Source organism: Canis lupus, chromosome 7 (genome assembly GCF_003254725.2).
Source record: "Canis lupus dingo isolate Sandy chromosome 7, ASM325472v2, whole genome shotgun sequence".
Lineage (NCBI taxonomy): Eukaryota > Metazoa > Chordata > Mammalia > Carnivora > Canidae > Canis > Canis lupus.
In genome coordinates this window covers 63,781,950-63,804,131 of record NC_064249.1, presented here as the reverse complement: position 1 = coordinate 63,804,131, position 22,182 = coordinate 63,781,950, and the positions used below count along the sequence as shown (strand labels likewise).

Here is a 22,182-nt window from a genome sequence, read left to right as displayed (position 1 = left end):
CCTTCCAGAACCTTAGAATCTGAAAAGTAACAGTAAGAAATAGCACCAGTAGGAAGATGTACAAGCTGTGTAACTAAGTAGATTCATATATACTTCTATACTTCCACCTAATATAACATTTTAACAAATTTTATAGCACTTACATGCCAAGTGCTATTCAAAGCACTTTAAAAAATAACTTCTGGTTATAAAATAAGTCACAGAGATGAAAAAAATACAGCATATGGAATACAGTCCTTACTGTAATAACCTTATATGGTGACAGATGATAACTATACTTATCATGGTGAACACCTGTGCAACATATATGCACTATGTCGAAGCACTATGTTGTACACCTGAAACTAACAGAACATTGTAGGTCAACTATACTTTAAAATTAAATTTTGAAAAAAATATATTAACTCATGAAATCCTAACTATGCTATGAAGTAGGTGTTACTATTACCCTGATTGTACACATGAAGAAACTGAGGCACTAAGAAGTTAAGGAATTTTTTTTTAAAGATTTTATTTATTTATTTATTCATTCATTCATTCATTCATGAGAGACACACACAGAGAGGCAGAGACCTAGGGAGAATCAGGCTCCCTGTGGGGAGACCCATGCAACTCAATCCCAGGACTCCGGGATCACAACTGAAGCTACCCAGGTGTCCGAAGTTAAGGAATTAAACCAAGGTCATACAGCTGGAAATAGAGGAGCTGGGATTTGAACCTGGGCAGGCTGGTTCTAGAGACCATGCTCTCATCACTACTGTGCTTCTTAAATTACACTTACAGGGAAAGAGAGCAACCGGCAATCCAATTTAAGAGACTGGAATATGCAATAAGGTCTCTTTTTGATAGGTTTTTATTCTGTTCTGGCTTATATAAAAAAAAAAGCAGCTATCTTATAAAAAGGCTCAGTCATCTCACTTAAAACATGTCACAAAATCCTGTGCAAAGGCTTTAAGGGAGTAAAACTATAAAAGATTTCTCAGGTCTTCCTAGCTGAAGTCAAGTCATGGACAAAAAACGCTGGTTAGGGAACCAAGTGACTGGGACAACACTGTGGTTGCAATCTTAAACACAGCAATAACTGGAACTAGTTTAGCTTTAAGAAATGACTAACATTCCCAATGTACCATCATCTCCTATTCTCACGTTTTTATTTCCACACCCAGACTCCCTCTCCACCTCAGAGGAAGGCACCCAAACGCTAACCTGTGCATATACATTTAATATACTTGAAATGCAGGCAAGAACCTAGCAAATGTACTTCATTAACAACAGGCAATCACCATTTTGCAATCTCCATAGTAATAAATGATTTAAGGCAGAAATTATGAATGTTAAAATGACTGATCAAAAGATTGGTCAAAAAAAAATTATTGGTAAACAGGAAATTTATATTTTCTCCCCACAGATTATTACTTACAAAGGAGGGGCAGTACCTTTACCATGGACCACTGAGTTATCAGAAATAACATTACCAGTAACAGAACAAAATGACATCATGTATTCTCCTACTGTGATGCACTGGTGAAAGATACAACCTCTCCATTCCTGCCATAAATCCGTATCCTGAATCTAATTATATGAAAAGCAAAAAACCCAAAACGAAACAAAAACAAAAACAAACATCTACAAATAATTCTACAATCTGCCTTCTTCAAAACGGTCAAGATCATGACAGACAAAAGCTAAGGAATTATTCTAGATAAAGGGCACTAAAGTAGTGTGACAACACAATGAGATTCTGGATTGGATTATGGGTTGAAGGGGAACTTCTACAAAGAACATTTGGGCAACTGACAAAAATCTGAATATAAATTATATGTATTATATTAGTATTTTCTGAAATTGATCATTTTAGTGTGATTATATAAGAAGATATCCTTGTTCTTAAAGGATACACACTGAAATATTTAGAGCTAAAGAATTAGTGACTGTAAATTATAAACAATTCTGCAAAAAAACTAAAATTAATAAATAACATTAAATAACATATAAAAGGATGTGACTGGTGAATCTAAATAGAGGACATGTTCATGTCCTATTCTTGAAACTTTCCCATAGGTTAGAAACTTTTCAAAATAAAATGAAAGACAAATGGTATGCAGAAGAAGGTATTCCTCTCTAGTGCCTGACAAATAGTAATCTACCCTTGTCCAAGTAACTCCAATCATGCGAACTCACTATACCTTGAAATGCAACCCAAGCCATTATTACATGCACAGGACCGAAAGATAACTTCCTGGCACTCCACCAACTTAGTCAACCTGGCTCTGGTCTGGCACAAATAAGACCACAATGTAACAGTTCTTTATATACTTAAGTATGATTTGGTTGTGACTATTTCCTATCTCTAATGTATTATCCTACCATGTGGTTTCTGTTCTACTTATAGTCTTCAAAGTTAGATGCACTCCCTGAAGTCTGGCCCATTTGAGGCTATATGCACAAATTCTGTCTGGCTAACGTGATCTCATCAGAGCAGAATCAATTAAGTTTCTACTTCCATTTCCCAGGCTGGCAGCACCTTATTAGCTGACAAATCATAATGTCCATAAGTCAACTAAGCCCTTGTCCTTATTAGTTCTGGATTTGGGGAGGCAGTAAAACAGGTCTTTATGATTGACCCATCAAATGGCAACTTGTCAGATTAAACTAACATTCCACTCTGATAGGAGAACCTCAGTTCCAGGTTCTCATCTTGTTACAATTAACACGACAGGGGCACTTGGCTGGCTCAGTGGGTTGAACATGCAATTCTTAATCTCAAGGCCATGAATTTAAGCCCTATGTTGAACACAGAGATTACTTAAAAAAATAATAAGATAACAGGACACAGTCAAGAACAGGACCTCGTCCTCTCAGATCACAATATATTAAAGGGCAGGGATCACATGTAATATGTGCAATCTCCCCCAAATCACATAACATAGAGCCTTACAGATGATGTTTTATGTTGATATGCTTGTTCATTTTAAATGGAAGGGTTTTATTACAAAAGCAAGAGTGAGTTAAGACAGTGAACTAAGGATTCTGAACAAGCAGACATTATTTGAACTGGAAAACAAGAGAACATTTTAGTTTTCAGGGAACAACTGGAAAGCAGTAAAAAGATACTGGTTTTTACATAGCTAAAAAATACTAATTAAGAAATACCCTTTAAATACAAAATTAACTTGCCTATCTCCGAATTACAAAGCAAAGAAACACAAGATATGTGCTTTCTATTATAAAGTAGAAATTAAGAAATCTCTTCTCTAGCATAGAAATACTACCAAAAAAAAAATAAAATAGTAATTATAGCAAAGTTGTGGCCATTCAGAGGACGGCCTAACACATGAGAGTCTCCCAACATAAGCATCATAATGTTTGTTTTGTTCTTAGAAAAACTGTTCCAAGTTACTGCAGACTCCTATCCTCTTTAACAGAATTTAATACCTGAAGTTCCTAACAATGATGCTGATCCATCAAGAAATTACTGTTGGCTGCTGTCCTACAGTGACATCCTCAGGACAATGGAGCCAGCCAGATGGTCCTCCCTGCTAGCTGCACCTCCTGCAGCTTCTCTAGCCTGCACTTCTGTATTCCTTCATTATGAGGCTTCTGCAGCTCACTAGCTATATTCCTTCTCAGGTTTCTCCTTCTCTACGCTTTATTTTGTTAAAGGTTTGATCATACAACATAATGGCAAGTTTTAAAAATGTTTTAGTTTGAGGGTGTGAGGAAATTCCTAATTTTGTGGCTAATCAAAGACTCCAAGATTACCTTATCATTAGAGCATAAGCTCAGTGTCATCTATTTGGGTATCCCAGAAGCTATCTACATACATTTTTTACCTTGCCAATTGCTAAAGTAAATGCTGTTTATATTAAGATCCATAATGTTTACCTTCAAGCATGTTTCTGATTTCTTTGTCATAAGTGACTTCTTTTGCTGTCTGTCCACTCCCATTAACAACAGTAGCATCTGCATTATATTCTAAAAGAAGCATTACCAATTCCTAAAAAAAAAAAAAAAAAAAAAGGCAGAGAAACTGTTTTTAGCTATTAAACTAAAACTTTATTGTATGATATCCCTTTTCTAAATTGCTAATTACTGCTAAGCTTCTATAATCGCCACCAGTACCACAGGAATCCATGTAGCACATCAATTATGTATACAGTAAGGGACTACACTAACTACAGGAAGCTCACTACAGCCCATCCTGCATAACACACAACTGAATAGTGCAGGTCCACTCAGATGCACATTTTCTAAATAAATACACTACTGTAAATGTATTTTCTCCTTAGTATTTTCTTAGTACTGTCTTTTCTCTAGCTTCCTTTACTCTAAGAATAGAGTATATATAACACATATAACATACAAAATATGTGTTGATTAATTGTGTGTGTTATCAGTCTTCTGGTCAACAGCAGGCTCTTAGTAGTTAAGTTTTGGGAGAGTCAAAGTTACATGTAAATTCCCAACTGTGCGGGGCTCAGTGCCCCTTCACCTGTGTTATTCAAGAATCAACGGTATTACAGTTCAACTAACTGTAATAACTGAAGCTTGCCTAAACAATTGCCAATCCACATCTGACACAAACTTCTATAACTGATTTTTTAAGTAATCATCTGATTGTTCTACCAAATTGATTCATGTGGTTAAACTAAGTGTATAAGTTAACAAAGCCATTGTTAAAATTATAGCAGGTAACACATTCATTTAACATTATTCATATAACCCCTGTTGGGGAAAAAAAAAAAAACTGCCCCACAGACCTAGGTTTTTAATTGACGTGTATAAGATACAGAACATCATCTTCTAATGTGATTGATATAGACTGATAGGATACACTACCAAAGGAATGGCTTGTAATGAAGCAATCTCCTTAAAAAGTATTCAACAACAAACCATCATTCACATTTACTCTAAGCAGTTAACTGCTTTTAGGAATTTCAAACTAATTGGTAACATATGTAAGTCCAGTACCACTGGTACAGTTCATTTATACAACAGGGCAGGAGAAATGCAGAACAATGCAAATTTGCAGAAGCATATTAGAGATTTGATGTTTAATGTTACTGGAATGTATAGCACCCACAGAGAGGATGGTGGCAACATGTCCTTTTTCATTCTACATGAGGGCAACATGAAACAGTGCTATTCTAATGGTCAGGCTGATTGTGCACTGATATATACAGAGTGATATCCTGTGTCATTACATGTTATGTTTATCCATGAGTTACATTTTTCCTTTTGGTTAAAAAAATTTCCTATATTCTTTTCATAAATTTTTTGTACTAAGAAATGCTTGAATACATCTAAAAAGCACAAAATAAGTAGAAAACAAAATACTCATCGTCCTAGTCACTATATAACCACTATAAACATTTTGGTGTATTTCTTTGTAATCCTTTTTCTTATGCATAAGTTTGAGACTTTTTTAAAAAATATTTATTCATTTGAGAGAAAAAGAGAGAGAGAGGGAGAGAGAGAAAGCGTGAGTTGAGGGAGGGGCAGAAGGAGAAAATCTTCAAGCAGACTCCCCCATGGAATCTGGAGCCCGATGTGGAACTCAATCTCACAACCCATGAGAAATCATGGCCTGAGACGAAACCAAGATTCAGATCCGGACAGAGCCACCCAGGCTCCCCTGAAGCTGTTTAAAAAAAAAAAAAAAGATTTATTTATTTATTCATGATAGACACAGAGAGAGAGAGAGAGACAGAGACAGAGACACAGGCAGAGGGAGAAGCAGGCCCCATGCCGGGAGCCCAACACGGGACTCGATCCCGGGACTCCAGGATCACGCCCTGGGCCAAAGGCAGGCGCTAAACCACTGAGCCATCCAGGGATCCCCCTGAAGCTGTTTTTTTAAATATAATTTTGCTTATATGACAGTTGCTTGTGTGATACCCCCATTTTCCAATATATCATGTATTTTCCAGGATATAGTATTTATGTAGTTGTCTATATAATACATTATTATAATACAGCTAACTACTATTCTATAAAATATATTACATTTAAAAATAGAAAAATGATTGTCTAATATTTTAATAAAATGAATTCTAATAAAATCTTAGCATTTCCTATCATCTTAAGGGTAGCATTTTGGGGGAAGTGTTTTTGTACTAGAAAAGAATGTAAAACAACCTACAGAGTGATAGAAAATATTTATAAATCATATATCAGATAGAGGACTTGTATCCAGAATAAAACACTTTTACAACTCAATAAAAAGACAATCCAATTTAAAAATAGGCAAAGAGGGATCCCTGGGTGGCGCAGCGGTTTGGCACCTGCCTTTGGCCCAGGGCGCGATCCTGGAGACCCGGGATCGAATCCCACGTCGGGCTCCCGGTGCATGGAGCCTGCTTCTCCCTCTGCCTATGTCTCTGCCTCCCTCTCTCTCTCTCTCTCTCTGTATGACTATCATAAATAAATAAAATAAAATAAAATAAAAATTTTAAAAAAAAGGCAAAGATAAAATGAATAATTGGAAAACTAAGAAAAACAATTCCATTTACAGTGGCATCAAAAGAAATAAAATGCTTAGCAATAAACTCAACCATGAAGGCAAAAAGACTTGGACCCTAAACCTTTAAGACACGGCTGAAGGGAATTAAAAACAGCATAAATGCAAGGCAGCTAGTGCACACAGGTAGTAAGATTTAAAACTTATATTAAGATGTGCAAACCACCCAAAACAATCTATAAATTCATTGCAATACCTTTCAATTCCTATGGAATCTCAAGGGACCCTAAAAAGCCAATCAGTACTTGCCGGGGGGGGGGGGGAGGGTAGATAAGATGAAGATCTCACACTGCCTAATTTCAAAACTTAGCTCAAAGCTATAGTAATCAAAACTGTGGTAATGGCATAAAGACACATAAACCAATGGAACATAATAAGAGTGTCCAGAAATAAACTCTCACATATATGGTAAAATGATTTTCAATAAGGGTGCCAAGACCATTCTAAAGGAAAAATTCCAACAAATGGTGCTGAGAAAACTGGATATCCACCAAGCAAAAAAAAAAGAAAGGAAGGAGTCAGATTTGTGCATTACCCCATATACAAAAATTAAAGCAAAATGGACCAAGACCTAAATGTAAGATCTAAAACAATAAACATCCTAAAAGAAAACAGCAACAAAGTTTCGAGACATTGGATTCTATAATGATTTTTTTTTTTTTTTGGCTATGCTACCAAAAGTACAGGCAAAAAAAAAAAAAAGAAACTGAACTATATTAAAATTTAAAACCTTGTACCTCAAAGGGTATACACCAAGAGAGTGAAAAGGTAATCCAGAGAATAGAAGAAAATATTTGCAAATCATATATCTGATAAATGTATATCCAGGATATATAAATGACCGCTAAAACTCAACAAAAAAACCCAATCTGATTAAAAAATGCACAGACTGCATACTATATGATTCCAACTAGAAGACATTCTGGAAAAGTCAAAACTAGAGACATTAATAAAAAAAGATCAGTAGTTGCCAGAGGCTAGGATAAGGAGAAGAATAAGTAAGCAGAGCACAGAGGCAGTGGAAATACTCTGTAAAATGGTATAATGATACACGCATATTATATATTTGTCCTAATTCAAACAGGATTGAACCTAAGGTAAACTATGGACTATGGGCAGTTGTGTTAACACAGGTTCATCGGCTGTAACAAATGCAGGTTCATCAGCTGCAACAAATGGTCCACTCTGGTGGAGGATGCTGATAATGGGGGAGGCTGTGCATGTGTAGGGATAGAGCACATGTAAGAAGTCTCTATCTTCCTCTGAATTTTGATGTCAACATGAAGCTGCTCTATAAAATTTAAGTCTTCAAATTTAAAAAAGTATTTTAAATGAATGGGCAAAGGACTTCAATAGACATTCTCTAAAGAATGGCCAATAAGCATACAAAAAGATGCACAACATTTGCATTACAGAAATACAAATAAAAACCAAATGAGATAATATTTGGTAACTATTATAATGTCTAAAATTAAGAAGGCTGATGATAACAAGTGTTGGTGAGGATGTGAAGAAACTGGAACCTTCACAACAATGCTAGTGGGAATGTAAAATGGTGCAGATGCTTTGGAAAAAAATTTGACAGTTCTGCAAAATACTAAGCACAGAGATTCTATATGATGCAGCAATTCCACTGCTAGGTATATATCCAAGAGAAATGAAATGAACTACAAGATCTTACACATAAATGTTCAGAGCAGCATTATTCATAGTATCTGAAAAGTGGAAACCATCCAAATGTCCATCAACTGATGAGTGGGTCAAATGTCCATACAATGGCATATTCTTTGTCAAGAAAAAACAATGAAGTATTAATATATGCCATGTCATGAATCTTGACAATATTATACAAAGTAAAAGAAGCGCCAGTTGCAGAAGACCATGTATCCTATGATTCCATTTATATGAAATGTCCAGAATAGGCAAATTCATAGAGATAGACAGATTAGTAATATCCTGGGGTAAGGGGGAGGGGTAACAGAGTTACAGGATTATGTGGTTTCTTTTTGGGGTGATGACAATGTTCTAAAATGGATTGTGTTGATGGTTGTAGAAGACTGTCAACATATCCAAATCACTGAATTGTGTACTTTAGATGGGTCAACTGTATAGTGTATAAAATCTCAAAGTTGCTTAAATAATGATTAGAATTACTCAAAACTGGTAGCACATAGCACATTTCAGTTAAGCAAGGTTATCTCTCATCCTATTTAATACCTCATCTAATTGTCTTATGCCATTTTTGCAACTGCACAGAGTTCAATTATCCTGATATGATCTTCAGGAAGACTATAAAGACTAACAGGGAGCTTGAATGATATAAATCCCCAAAGGGAGAGTGAATGGTATGAGCAAAGGTACAGAGAAATACCATTAGGGAAAAAGAATATACTTCAATAACATGGAAAAAGGGTACAGAAGCAACAGGGCAATGTAGAGCGTGAAGAGTTGTTACATACAATTTTAGAGAGCTCAGGTTCTCTGAATGGTAAAGGGATATGCTTGAAAGGTTTCAGAGGAATGACATCAGACCTCAAGTTAGAACGATCGTCAGATCACTGTATAAGACTTAGAGCAAAAGTTCTCAGAGTGTACTTCCCTAGACCTGCAGTATTAGCATCACCCATGAAATCTGCAGAAATGTAAATTCTCAGGCCCCATCTCAGACCCAATGAATCAGAAATGCTGAGGACAGGGCCCAGCAACCTGTCTTTTCAGAAGCCCTCAGGTAAGGAATACAAGCTTTCAGGCAGAAATGATGTTAGAAAAGGCTGTTATTCCCCAAAACAGAATTAGAAAATAGAAGGCATTTTAAGAGACCAGTGGCTGAATTTCTAATCCAGGGACATCAATGAAACATCCCAACGGCTAGGTCGGTGCTGATTTTTAATGCCTTTTTGAGTAGAAGAGGTTTTTTAATTTTAAGAGTCTGTTGCAGGATCATTATTCTTATGTTCAGGAAAAAAAGTAAGCCTAACTATGCTTCTCTATGCCAAAATTAAAGACCATCCTGACTTCTTAACCACTTTGTCCAGATGGTAACCAATGAGTTGTCATCTTTCTCTTCATCTCCCAGGATCTGGAATTCCTAATCCAGTCCTGTGTAGTCAGTGGTGCTCTATGGAAGTCTGGCTCCATCCACTTCCTCCTCAGAGGCACGCCTTCCATCGGCTGAAGATGTGGTTCTCTTCTGAGCCTTCCATGGCTCTCCACACTCTTGTTATTCACTTACCATGCTGAAGCTCTCACCATTATGCAAGACCCTCCACAAGAAGGAAACCAACTTAGATAATGAATAGCAAAGGGATCCCCAAATCAGAGCTGACTTTAGGATACTGACTGGGAATCCCTGCACAGGGTAGAATTAAATTCTAACTACAAAATTAGAAAATTGGAGAGATTAGAAAATCAGAGACACAGTCCAGGTAAAAAGTAGGGAGTTTGTTCTCAAGTGGAGACAGCAAAAAGGAGGATTTAAAGTAAAATGTATTTCAATGACCAACTCAAATACTGTATAAGGAGCATATGTAGAGGAAGAAGAGTATCACTTTAGAAACATGAAATTTCAAGATAACCTGAGGGCAGGTAAGTGTGCCCACCATGCAGCACAACAGAGGATGTGGATGCCTGGAGAGAAGCGGGAGGTCAAAACACAAATTTCTACATAATCTTCCAGGGAAAATAATAAAGCTATAAAAGCACATGGGTTTTGTTATGGGGAAAGTTTCAAGGGAAAAGGGAAGGATGGTTTAAAAGAAAAAAAAAGTCAGAGGAATACCCATAATGAAGGATAAAGGAAAAAAGACAGGAACCATAGCCAGATATGCAACAAGACCGTACATCTTCTCCCAGATAAGTGATCACCTTTGTTAGAATATAGGTACAGAAAAACTGAAAACAGAAAGCCTTCAAAATAGTAAACCACTGATGACCTTTAAGAAAACTATCTGTTCATGAGGAGAGCCAGGACAAAGACTATAAAGAATCAAAATAATCAAGTGCTAAGGAAGTTGATAAAGGAAAAGTAGATACATTTTAATAATATTCTTTAAAATTCAGAACTAAAACATGCATCTTGCTCAGAGAAGGTACCCTTCCAACCCTGCCTCAAGTAGCATTTACCCATTAAGAAGAGGAGTATTTACTTTTAGTCTGATACCCTGTCTTTTTCCTTCTTTAAAAAAAAAATAGGCACCACATTGTATGTTAGGTCTACTAGTACAAAGGTTAGAGCAAAACAAAATTAACATAACTGTGAACCACACCCCTAAACTGCCCTAATTCACTCTGCTCTGCAAACTGTCATTCCCTCACTGTACCTTTTTTTTTTTTTTTCAAGATTGTTTTTATTCTTTCATGGGACACACAGAGAAGCAGAGACATAGGCAGAAGGAGAAGCAGGCTCCCTGCCAGGAACCCAATGCAGGACTCAATCCTAGGACCCCATGATCATGACCTAAGCCACAGGCAGAGGCTCAACCACTGAGCCACCGAGAAGTCCCTCACTGCACCATTATTATGCGCTCATCAGACAACTCATCTAACTCAGATGAAACACTTGAAAAACTTCCATACCCAGGTTGTTTTTTTAAATAACAGCTTCAGGACATAATTCACATACTATAAATTTCACCCTTTTAAAGTGCACAATTCTGTGGCTTTTAGTATATTCAGAGTTGTGTACCATCATCACTAGCTCATTTCAGAATATTTTATCATCCCAGAAAGAAATCTTACCCATTAACCACTCCCCAAACCTCTTTTCCCTAAACCTCTGGCAACCACTAATCTACCTTCCGCTTCTATAGATTTGCCTATTCAGAGTATTTCTACAAATAGAATTATTCAATATGTGGCAGCCTTTTGTGTCTGGCTTCTTTCACTCAGCACATTTCCAAGGTTCCTTAGTGCTGCAGCATGTATCAGTACTCTATTCCTTCCTGCTGCTGAGTAAGACTCCAACCATATGGGTATACCACATTCTATGTATCCCTTAAAGATTTAACAAATATTTAGTCTGCATCCACCTTTGGGCTACTATGAGTAGTAGTATGCTATGACCATTCCCATGTTGATTGCTAAAGCTATTTTTCTTCCTGTAAAACTAATCTACTTCAGGGGCGCCTGAGTGGCTTGGTTGTTTAAGTGTCCAACTCTTGATTTCAGCTCAGGTCATGATCTCACAGTTCTAAGACTGGACCCCATCTCTGGCTCTGCACTGGGCATAAAGCCTGCTTGGAATTCCCTTTCCTTCCCCCTCTGTCCCTCCCACCCTCTCCCTTTAAAAAAAAGTCTACTTTTAACAGAAATTCCACATGAAAATTTTACGTCTTGTAAAGCAATCTCAACATAGATTTCATGTTTCAAAGTTAGAAAAAAGAATTAACTTCCATAAATTATGCTCATTGAACTCTTAGAATTCAGAAGTTCAAGAAACCTACTTCAATAATGAGCTGTAACTTCAATATAATTCTAAGGAAAATAGCAGAATATTTTATGGGGAGAGGGGCTTCATTATGTGGATACACTGTATTAGAGAAAGCAGGGAGATGTGTTATAATATTTCAAATATAGCTATCAAAAAATATGCCATGCATGTATGGCCAATTTATAACAAAGGAGCCAAGAACACACAATGGGGAAAGGACAGTCTCTTCAATAAACGGTGCTGGGAAAACTGGACAGTCACATGCAAAAGAATGAAACTGGACCACCATATCACACTATACACAAAAACTAGCTCCCACCCAGAAACCATTAAACTCCTAGAAGGAAACATAGGTGGTAATCTCCCTAACATGTCTTGGCAGTGATTTTTTAGATTTGACCCCAAAAGTAAAAAATTAAAAATGAAAAGTTAAAAAAAAAAAAAAAAAAGCTTCTGCACAGCAAAATAAACCATCCACAAAATGAAAAGGGAACCTACTGAATGGGAAAAAAAAATCTGCAAATTATGTATCTGATAAGTTAATATCCAAAGAGTTCCTACAACTCAATAGTAGAAAAACAATCCAATTAAAAGATGAGCAGAGGGGGGGGTGCCTGGATAGTCATCTGACTCATGGTTACAGTTCAGGTCATGATCTCAGGGTCATGGGATCAAGCCCCATATCGAGCTCCATGCTCAGCATGGAGTCTGCTTAAGATTCTCTCCCTTTGCCCCTCCCCCTACTGGAACTCTCAATCCAAAAATAAAAATCTAAAAAAAAAATATATATATATGAGTAGAGAATTTAAATAGACATTTTTTGAAAGAAGACATACAGATGGTTGACATACACAAAAAAGACGTTTAACATCACTAATCATCAGTGAATATAAATCAGAACCACAATGAGATTACCTCACACCTCTGAGAATTATAGTTACCAAAATAACAAGTGTTGGTGATGATGTAGGGGAAAAAAGGGAATTTGTGTGCACTGTTGGTGGGAATGTGAACTGGTACAGCTAAGGAAAATAGTATGGAAGTTCCTCAAAAAATTAAAAATAGAACTACCATATGATCAGGCAATTGCACTTCTGGATATTTATTCTGGGTATTTCCGTAGAAAGCAAAAATACTAACTAAAAAAAAAAAAAATCAGCATACCTAACATTCACTGCAGCATTATTTACAATAGCCGAGATAGGGAAACAACCTAAATGTCCATCAATGGATGGATGGATGGGATCCCTGGGTGGTGCAGCGGTTTGGCGCCTGCCTTTGGCCCAGGGCGCGATCCTGGAGACCCGGGATCGAATCCCACATCGGGCTCCCAGTGCGTGGAGCCTGCTTCTCCCTCTGCCTGTGTCTCTGCCTCTCTCTCTCTCTGTGACTATCATGAATAAATAAATAAAATCTTTAAAAAAAAAAAAAAAAATGGATGGATGGATAAAGGAATTGTAGTATATACATAAAATGGAATAATATCCAGCCATTAAAAAGAAAGGGATGTTGCTATTTGCAAAAACATGGATGGAACACAAGGACATTATGCTAAGGGAGTAAGTCACAGAAAAAAAAAAAAACAAATACTTTATGTTACTTACAGAAATCTAAACAAAATGAAACTCATAGAACAGACTAATGACTGCCCAATTCAGGGGATAGGGGATGGGCAAAATGAGCAAAGGTGATCAAAAGGTACAAAATTTCCAGTTATAAAGTAAATAAGTAATTGGGATGTAAAGTACAGCATGGTGGCTAATAGTTAATACTGTACTGAATATGTGAAAGTTGCTAAAAGACCTTAAAAGTTCTTACAAGAAAAAAAAATGTAACTGTATGGTGACAGATGTTAACTATATACTTATTGTGATTATGCAATACATAATGAACCTTATATAATGTACATCTGAAATTAGCATGTTACAAATCAATTATACCTCATTTTTTAAAAAAGATTTTAAGTAATCTCTACACCCAACATAGGACTTGAACTCACAACCCCAAGATTAAGAGTCGCATGTTCCACTGATTGAATTAGCCAGGCACTCCAGTTATACCTCATTTTTAAAAAAAAAAAGTTCTACTTTTTAAAAGCTAGGGACTTAAAAGGGTAAGTTTTAATTATCCAATATCCATACACATGGAAACAATTTCCCATACTTAGGCAAATAAAGTATTCCTCAAAATCCAAATTTTTACTAAAAAACATCAACAGAGGTACATCTGAAAAATGATGCATGACTTCCTATGATCATAATAAGAGCAAATTTAAGGCTAGATTTGGTATTTAAAAAGACAATTATTTCTAAACAAATGAAAGATATAATGATACCCAATATTCAATTAACATTTACTATGTAATTATGTAACAGACACTGTTCTAAAAGTTTTACTTTTATTAACTCATTTAAATTTTCACAAAAATCCTAGGAGATAGATACTATTATAACACCTCTTTTCAAAGATGGGAAATCTGGGGTGCCTGGGTGGCTCAGTCAGTTAAGCATCTGCCTTCAGCTCAGGTCATGGTCCCAGGGTCGAGCCCCACATTAGGCTCTCTGCTTCTCCCTCTCCTTCTGCTGTTCTCCCTGCTTGTGCTCTCTGGCACACACACTCTATCTCTTAAATAAATAAAATCTTCAAGAAAAATTAAAAACAAAGATGGGAAATGTGAAGCACAAAGGTCTGTACATGTTATACAGTTACATGAAATCATGAAAAAGGTACAAAGACATACCAATCTACTATACAAGTTCAACAAACTTCAACCTACAATGAAGCCCACAAGTGAGCAAGTATTACTCATGCTTACTGAATCTCTACAAGTTTTGAGAAATGTCACTCTTAAACATGAATCGATAGCCCATTACAACTTGAGATTTGAGATCTGATCAGCACACAAACGACTAAGACCGAGACAGAGGAAAAAAAAAAAAAAAAAAACTTGAGACAAAAATGGAGAAAACCTTTAAAAAACCCATAATATCCTCAGAAAATGAGATTATTTCCTTGTTAAGAAATAAAGACTACAAAAAAGAATATTCAGAGAAAAATATTCTTTAAAATTAACAACAGGGGATCCCTGGGTAGCGCAGCGGTTTGGCGCCTGCCTTTGGCCCAGGGCACGATCCTGGAGACCCGGGATCGAATCCCACATCAGGCTCCCGGTGCATGGAGCCTGCTTCTCCCTCTGCCTATGTCTCTGCCTCTCTCTCTCTCTCTCTCTCTCTATCATAAATAAATAAAAAAATAAAATAAAATTAACAACAAATTAAATATTCAATAGAAAGACTAGATGGTGGATTTGACAATCACTTTCAAAAAACAGGAGTGGAATAAATAACTAAGAGAATATAGGTAAAAAAAAAAAATCAAAAAATTAGTACAAAATTAATCATGAAAGTCTTTTATCTATAAGGTAACCTGGAATTCCAAAAAGATAAAACTGAATAGAAATACACATGCACAGTCACATGTAGATTTTTTTTTAAGAGGCCACACACAAAGTAAAATCTTAAAGTTTTTTTTTTTGCCTTTTTAAGAAAGAAGATTGATTGATTGATTGATTGATTGATTGACTGAAGAGAGAGAGAGAAAGAATCTCAAGCAAACTCCATGCTGAGCACAGAGCCCAACATGGGGCTCGATCCCACAACCCTGAGATCATGACCTGAGACAAAACTAAGAGTGGGATGCATAACTGACTGACTTCCCAAGTGCCCCTTAAAGACTGCTAAGACATGCTAAACATTAACTGCTACATGTAAGGCACAGACACACGATCGACTTAACACTTAGGTATCACAGTCTCTGAAGTTGCCACAAGAAAAGACTGTTTCATAAATTAACTGGGACCTGCACATTCCACCTGGAATTTAGAAAGCTGGAAAGTGCATCACCCTCCTTCAAATAAAATTTTTTAAAAAGAGGAAAAAACAGATCATCTACAAAATGATTACTTCGCCTGAACCCAGGCAACTGAGATGGCATGACAACCAACTGCAGATCATGTTTTTTGTTGTTTTTTCACACAAGTTGAAGGTTCACAGCAACCCTGCATCCAACAAGTCCATCAGAACCATTTTTCCAACAGCATTAGATTACTTCATGTTTCTGTGTCACATTTTGCTAATTCTCACATTATTTCAAAAACTTTTCACTTTTTTTTTTTTTTTTAAGATTTTATTTAGTCATGAGAGAAACACAGAGCATGAGGCAGAGAGAGAAGCAGGCTCCCTGCAGGGAACCTGATGCAGGACTCAATCCCACGACCCCGGGATCATGACCTGAGCCAAAGGCAGACACTCAACCACTGAGCCACCCAGGTGCCCAAACCTCTTCACTATTATTATATTTGTTATAATGATCTGTGATCACTAATCTTTAACATTACTATTGTTATTGTTTTGGGATACCATGAACCATGCCCACGGAAGACAGCAAACTTATCAATAAATGTTATGTGTATTTTGATGGCTCCAGGGATCAACCACTCCCCATCTCTTCCTCCTGGGGCCTCCTCCTTAGTCCCTGAGACACAGTATTAAAGTTAGACAATATTGAAGTTAGTAACTCTACAATGACCCTTAAAGGTTCACTCAAGTGAAAGAGTCACGCACCTCTCTCTTTAAATCAAAGGTCAGAAATAATTAAACTTAATGAGGAAGACATGTCCACAGCTTGGATAGGCTGAAAGTTAGGCTCTTGGGCCAAACAGCCAAGTAGTTAGTACAAAGGAAAAGTTCTTGAAGGAAATTAAAAGTGTTACTTCAATGAACATACAGTAATAGAAAATGAAACAGCCTTATTGCTGAGACAGAGACAAGTCTGAGTGGTCTAAACAGATGATCAAATCAGCCACAACATCCCTTAAACTGAAGCCTAATCCAGAGCAAGGCCCTGGCTCTCTTCAATTCTATGAAGGCTGAGAGAGGTGAGGAAGCTACAGGAGAAAAGTCTGAAGCTGGCAGAGGGGAGTTCATAAGGTTTAAGAAGCCGTCTCCATGACATCATAGTACAAGGTGGAGCAGCAAGTGCTGAGAGAGAAGCTGCAGCCAGTGTTCCAGAAGCTCTAGCTAAGGTCACTAATGAGTGGTTATACTAAACAACTGATTTCTAACCTAGATGAAACAGCCTTGTTTTGGAAGAAGATGCCATCTAGACTTTCACAGGTAGAAAGAAGTCAATGCCTGGCTTCAAAGCTCCAGAGGACAGGCTGGCTCTCTTGTTAGGGGCTAATGCAGCTGGTGACTTAAACTGAAGCCAATGTCATTGACCACTCTGAAAATCCTAGGGCCCATAGGAATTATGCTAAATCTCTGTTTTGATATTTGCTCTACAAACAAAACAACAAAGCCTAGATGACAGCATATTATTTTACAAATGGCTGACTAAATATTTTAAGTCCACTGTTGAGACCTACTGCTCAGAAAAAAAGATTCTTCCCAAAATACTACTGCCTATTAACAATGCACCTGGTTACCCAAGAGCTTTGATGGGGATGTACAATAAAATTAAGATTGTTTTCATGCCTGCTAACATAACATCTATTGAGCCCATAGATCAAGGAGTAATTTCAACTTTAAGTCTTAGGACTAAAAAAAATACATTTCTTAAGGCCCTAGCTGCCACAGTGATTCATTCCTCTGATGGATCTGAACAAAGTAAATTGAAAACTTTCTGGAAAGGAATCACCACTCTAGATGCCATTTAGAGCATTTGAGATTCAAAAGCACCAGCCAAAATACTATCAGCATTAATAGGAGTTTGGAAGAAGTTGATTCCAACCTCATGGGTGACTTCAAGGGGTTTCAGACTGGAGGAAGTCCCTGCAGTTGTGGCAGAAACAGCAAAAGAACTAGAATCAGAAGGGAGACTGCACTGCTGCAATTTCATGATAGAGATTTCAAAGATGAGGAGTTTCTTCTTATGAATGAGCAAAGAAAGCAGTTTCTTGAGATAGAATCTACTCCCGGGGAAGATGCTATGAAGACTGAAGTGACAACAAATGATCTAAAACACTACATAAACTTAGCTGATGGCAGGGTTTGAGAGGATTTTGAAAGAAGTTCTACTGTGGGTAAAAAGCTATCAAACAGCATCACATGCACAGAGAAATGGTCTGTGAAAGAAAGAATTAATCTATGTGGCAAATTTCATTTTCTCCTATTCAAACAAACTGCTAAAGCCATTCCAATCTTCATCAATCACCATCAGCATGGAGGTGGGATCCTCCCCCAGCAAAGAGATTATGAGTCACTAAAAGCTCAGATGACAACCTTTTTTTAGCAATACAGAATTTTTAATTATGGTATATACATTGTTTTATTAGACCTAATGCTTCTGCACACTTAATAGACTATAGTATAAACATAAATTTTATATGCACTAGGATACGAAAAAGTTCATTTGACTTAACTCTGTTTTAATATTTGCTTTATTGAAGTTATCTGGCAACAAACCTGCAATATCTTTGAGATATGCCTATAGTCTGAAATCTAAGGAAACTGCCCTCAAGTAAGCACTTGCTCACCCATGGTAGGTATGAGTGTAAGACAGGGGCTGCCAAACAAGCAGATAAAGGAACTGAGCTGCAAATTTCAATGAATTGCTACCTGCTGAAACACTAACATAAGGATATAGAACCTCTACGAACCACAGGTATAAAGGAAACTCCTATCCACCTGCAGACTCTTCTCCATGGGCCTCCACCTGGTGCTTAAAAAAAAAAAAAAAAAAAAAAAAAAAAGGCAGGGGATGGGGATTCCGGCAGGTGATCAGAGAAAGCCTTACCCTTGATGATGCAGGCACAGAGGAGGGAGCTACCACTGCTGCAGAGAAGGCTTATAAAGCCTGAGGCAAGCCTTTCTGCCTTATGTTATTCCTTTAAAAGTATCACTGCTGTGAAAAGGCAGCAAATCTTTCATCCACAAGGCACAGTGAAGACCCTTTCAACCAAGGAGAGAGACAGGAAACAATCAAGGATCCATACATTAAAGGTCTCCTATTACTGGAGGAGCAGGATCACTGATAAAGAACTATCTAAGAAACTCCTGTCCCTTACACAGGGACAAAAGGCCTAAGATGTATAGGCTCCACCAGGACAATTGCAACTCACTCTGCCCCCTCCTCTCACCCCAAGACTACCAAGTACTGAGAACAAGCAAGAGTAGTCAATTAATGAGGGAGAGGCAACAGCATGGAGAGAAATGCTCTCTGAGGGACAAGGCATGCTAGGAAGGCCTCAAGCTTAGAGTGAAGTAGGAACATCAAGGGAAAAAAAAAAAAAAAAAAAAACTCTCCAGAAAAATCAGCCTACAACATACATGGAGGCAATACCAAATTTGGAAATAGAAATCTGAAGCCATTGGTACACATAAGGTAACCATGGCAACAACAAAACCCAAGCTCAGATGTGCTCCAGGCTAGACTGATCCAACCTCCCACACTAAGACGTATGCCCATTTCCAAGCCCAAACTATTTACCTGTCTCTACTAGCTTACACACAGTTTAACATTCCAATAAAAATTACCAGACACACACACAAAACAGAAAAAAAACGATCCACTGTCAAGAGACAAAGCAATCAACAGGATGACACAGAAATGACCAAAATTAAATTCTGTGTCTGAAATGATCAGACACAGAATTTAAAGTAACTATGATTATTACATTAAAAGGTCTAGTTGAAATGGTAGACTACATACATAATGAGAGAATTTCAACTGAAGTGGAAACTATAAAGAGTTAGAGGAAAATGCTACAAATAAAAATCATTAGTAACAGAAATAAAGAATGCTTCAATGACATCAGTAGACATCAGGGAGCACACTGGCCAAGAAAGATAAGAAACTTGAAGACAGTATTTGGCTAACCTCTACTGACCTAAGAGGAAAAACTGAAGAGAGGGAGAGGAATGGGTCTGAAAAAAGAAGAAACAGAACTGAGCACCCAGTGGCTATGGGGTGATACCAAGTCTAAAGAATGTGTAATAAGCTACTGAAGAATTGGTAAGACATGATACCTTCTCAATCCATCAAAAGAGTATAAAACAAAACAAAACAAAACAAAATCATAATAGATGACAGAAGTAGTATCTGCTGTCATATGCCCATGTGACTTGCCCTCAGGAATGCCATTTTGTTAGCCATTTCTGTAACTCTCTGCAGGCCAGTCCTCCCGATCTTACCCTGCTGAACTTGCTACAGTACTTACTTACTGTAATTGCTTCCACCTGGCTTCTGAGGTGGAGGTGCCATCTCCAAGCCTCTACTATTTCAGGGTCCTATGATACACATCCCCTGCATACCCCACTGCTATTGGTGAATCAGGGCTGCAGTGTCATTTCCTGGAAGCCCTAGACTTTAGAAGACAAACCTTAATAAGGGTCTTAATGATGTTGGTGCCTTATTCACCAGTCATTTCTTCCTGCTTTGGTGAATGATGTATCCTCTAGGCCCTTCCAGGCACAAAAATTAAAAATCTGGCACAATAAATAATAAAAAATATGGCAAAAATAAAAAATATGATCTTATGTACTATGTTCAGTCTAGCAAGTCCACTTATTTAAAATCTTCTGTCTGCAAAGGCGTATCTGGCATTTTGACACTTGTAAGGGGCCACTGCTTTGGTTATGCTGCTAGGAATCATCCAAGTTAAAAACTCAATTTGTACTGTCAAAAAAGTCAATGATGAATGGTTAGAAGCTGAAGACGGTCTCTGAAGAAGTCATGACACCTTGTCCGGTTTCTGGACCTGAATCAATTTTGGACTGAAAACTATTAAAGGAGAGACCAGATTCTGGAAGGAAAGATTTTGCAACACCAAATCAAACGTACAAAGCCATCAATTTCCTAGACTATTCCCAAAGGGACTAATGAAACCCAGGTAGCTACACCGGGGAAAGGGGAATATCCAAACATTTCAGGAACTGTTAGGTCTAATGTCCAAGTTGACACTGATGCCGAGAGACCCCAAGTGCCATCTGGCCCCTCTTTTAGAAAGGGGGCATACATGAGGACAAGGTAATAAATGAGACCTTGGCTCAGGTCTGGCTCATGGTACATGCAGGTCCACAATCACATCCAGGAATCACTTCCCCAGTCCATGAATACACAATTGGAACAGACACACTAAGTTGTTGGCAGTTTCGTGTGGATTCCTGGGTGTCTAAGGGCCAGAAGGAGGGCTCTGAAATTGTCCTCCCTTGCCCCCTGGCCCAGATAAATTAAAACTAGTATCTTATATGGGTTGGATCAGTGCCATCCTTGAAAACCTCAGAATGCAGGGGCATCTGGATGGTTCAGTCAGTTAAGTGCAACTCTTGATCACAGCTCAGGTCTTAATCTCAGCGTTGTGAGTTCAAGTCCCATACTGGACTCCACACTGGGCATGGAGCCTACAAACAAACAAAAAAACCCTCAGAATGTAGGAGTGATGGTTCTTAGACTATTTCCATTTAATTCATCAGTCTAACACTGCAAAAACCAGATGGAATATGGAGGAAGACCGAGGATTTCCATAAATTCAAATAGCCCCAATTATAGCCACTCTGCAAAGCATGCTATCTTTTCCAAGCAAGTTAATATTACCTAAGGACATGGTATAGCAACTAATTTGACATTATGTGTACTCTTTCCCGATTAGGAAAAAATGATCAAAACCACTTTATATTCTCATAGACAAAGTATACATTTACAGTTTTGCCTCAGAGCCATTTGTTCATCCTACAGACCATCACAGTGGTCTATCTTACCAATGACATATTAATAAAACCAGATGAACAAGAAGAGACTAGAATGTTGAAAGCCTTGCTAAGATATAATGCTCCAGGGAGTGGGAAATAAATCTTAGGAAGAATTCAGGGACAATGCCATATTGTTTTTAAGGGTTCAGTGGTCTGGGTAATGCCAGGACAGTGTCTCCAAAGTAAAAAACAAATTATACCATCTTGCACTTCTCAAAACAGAGAAGGAAGCACAATGCCTGATTGGCTTCTTCAGGTTCTGGGGGCATCTGAGTATAATGCTCTGATTCACATGCCAGAAGATGAGAAAGGGTGCCTGAACACTCAGCTCCTGTAACAAAGGAGAGGCAGGAGTCGTCATCATTTTAGCAGAGGTAACTGAACTTGAACATAAGAAAGGAGGACTATATACAATGGGGAAATGGAGGAGTATGTTTGGCATGCAGATGATACACTTAGGTAGCTCTTGGTATTCCCTGGTCCAG

The 22,182-nt window shown here is 37.6% G+C and overlaps 1 protein-coding gene across 3 annotated transcripts in view; it reads right to left on the bottom strand.

Annotated features, from left to right (window-relative positions):
• Positions 1-22,182, bottom strand: part of OSBPL1A (oxysterol binding protein like 1A) — a 228,127-nt gene that overhangs the window by 167,850 nt on the left and 38,095 nt on the right. For all 3 annotated transcript variants that reach the window (XM_025429282.3, XM_035718484.2, XM_025429284.3), the window contains exon 5: positions 3,886-3,997. In XM_025429282.3, the coding sequence (XP_025285067.1) occupies positions 3,886-3,997 (112 nt within the window). The remainder of the gene's footprint in view (positions 1-3,885; positions 3,998-22,182) is intronic.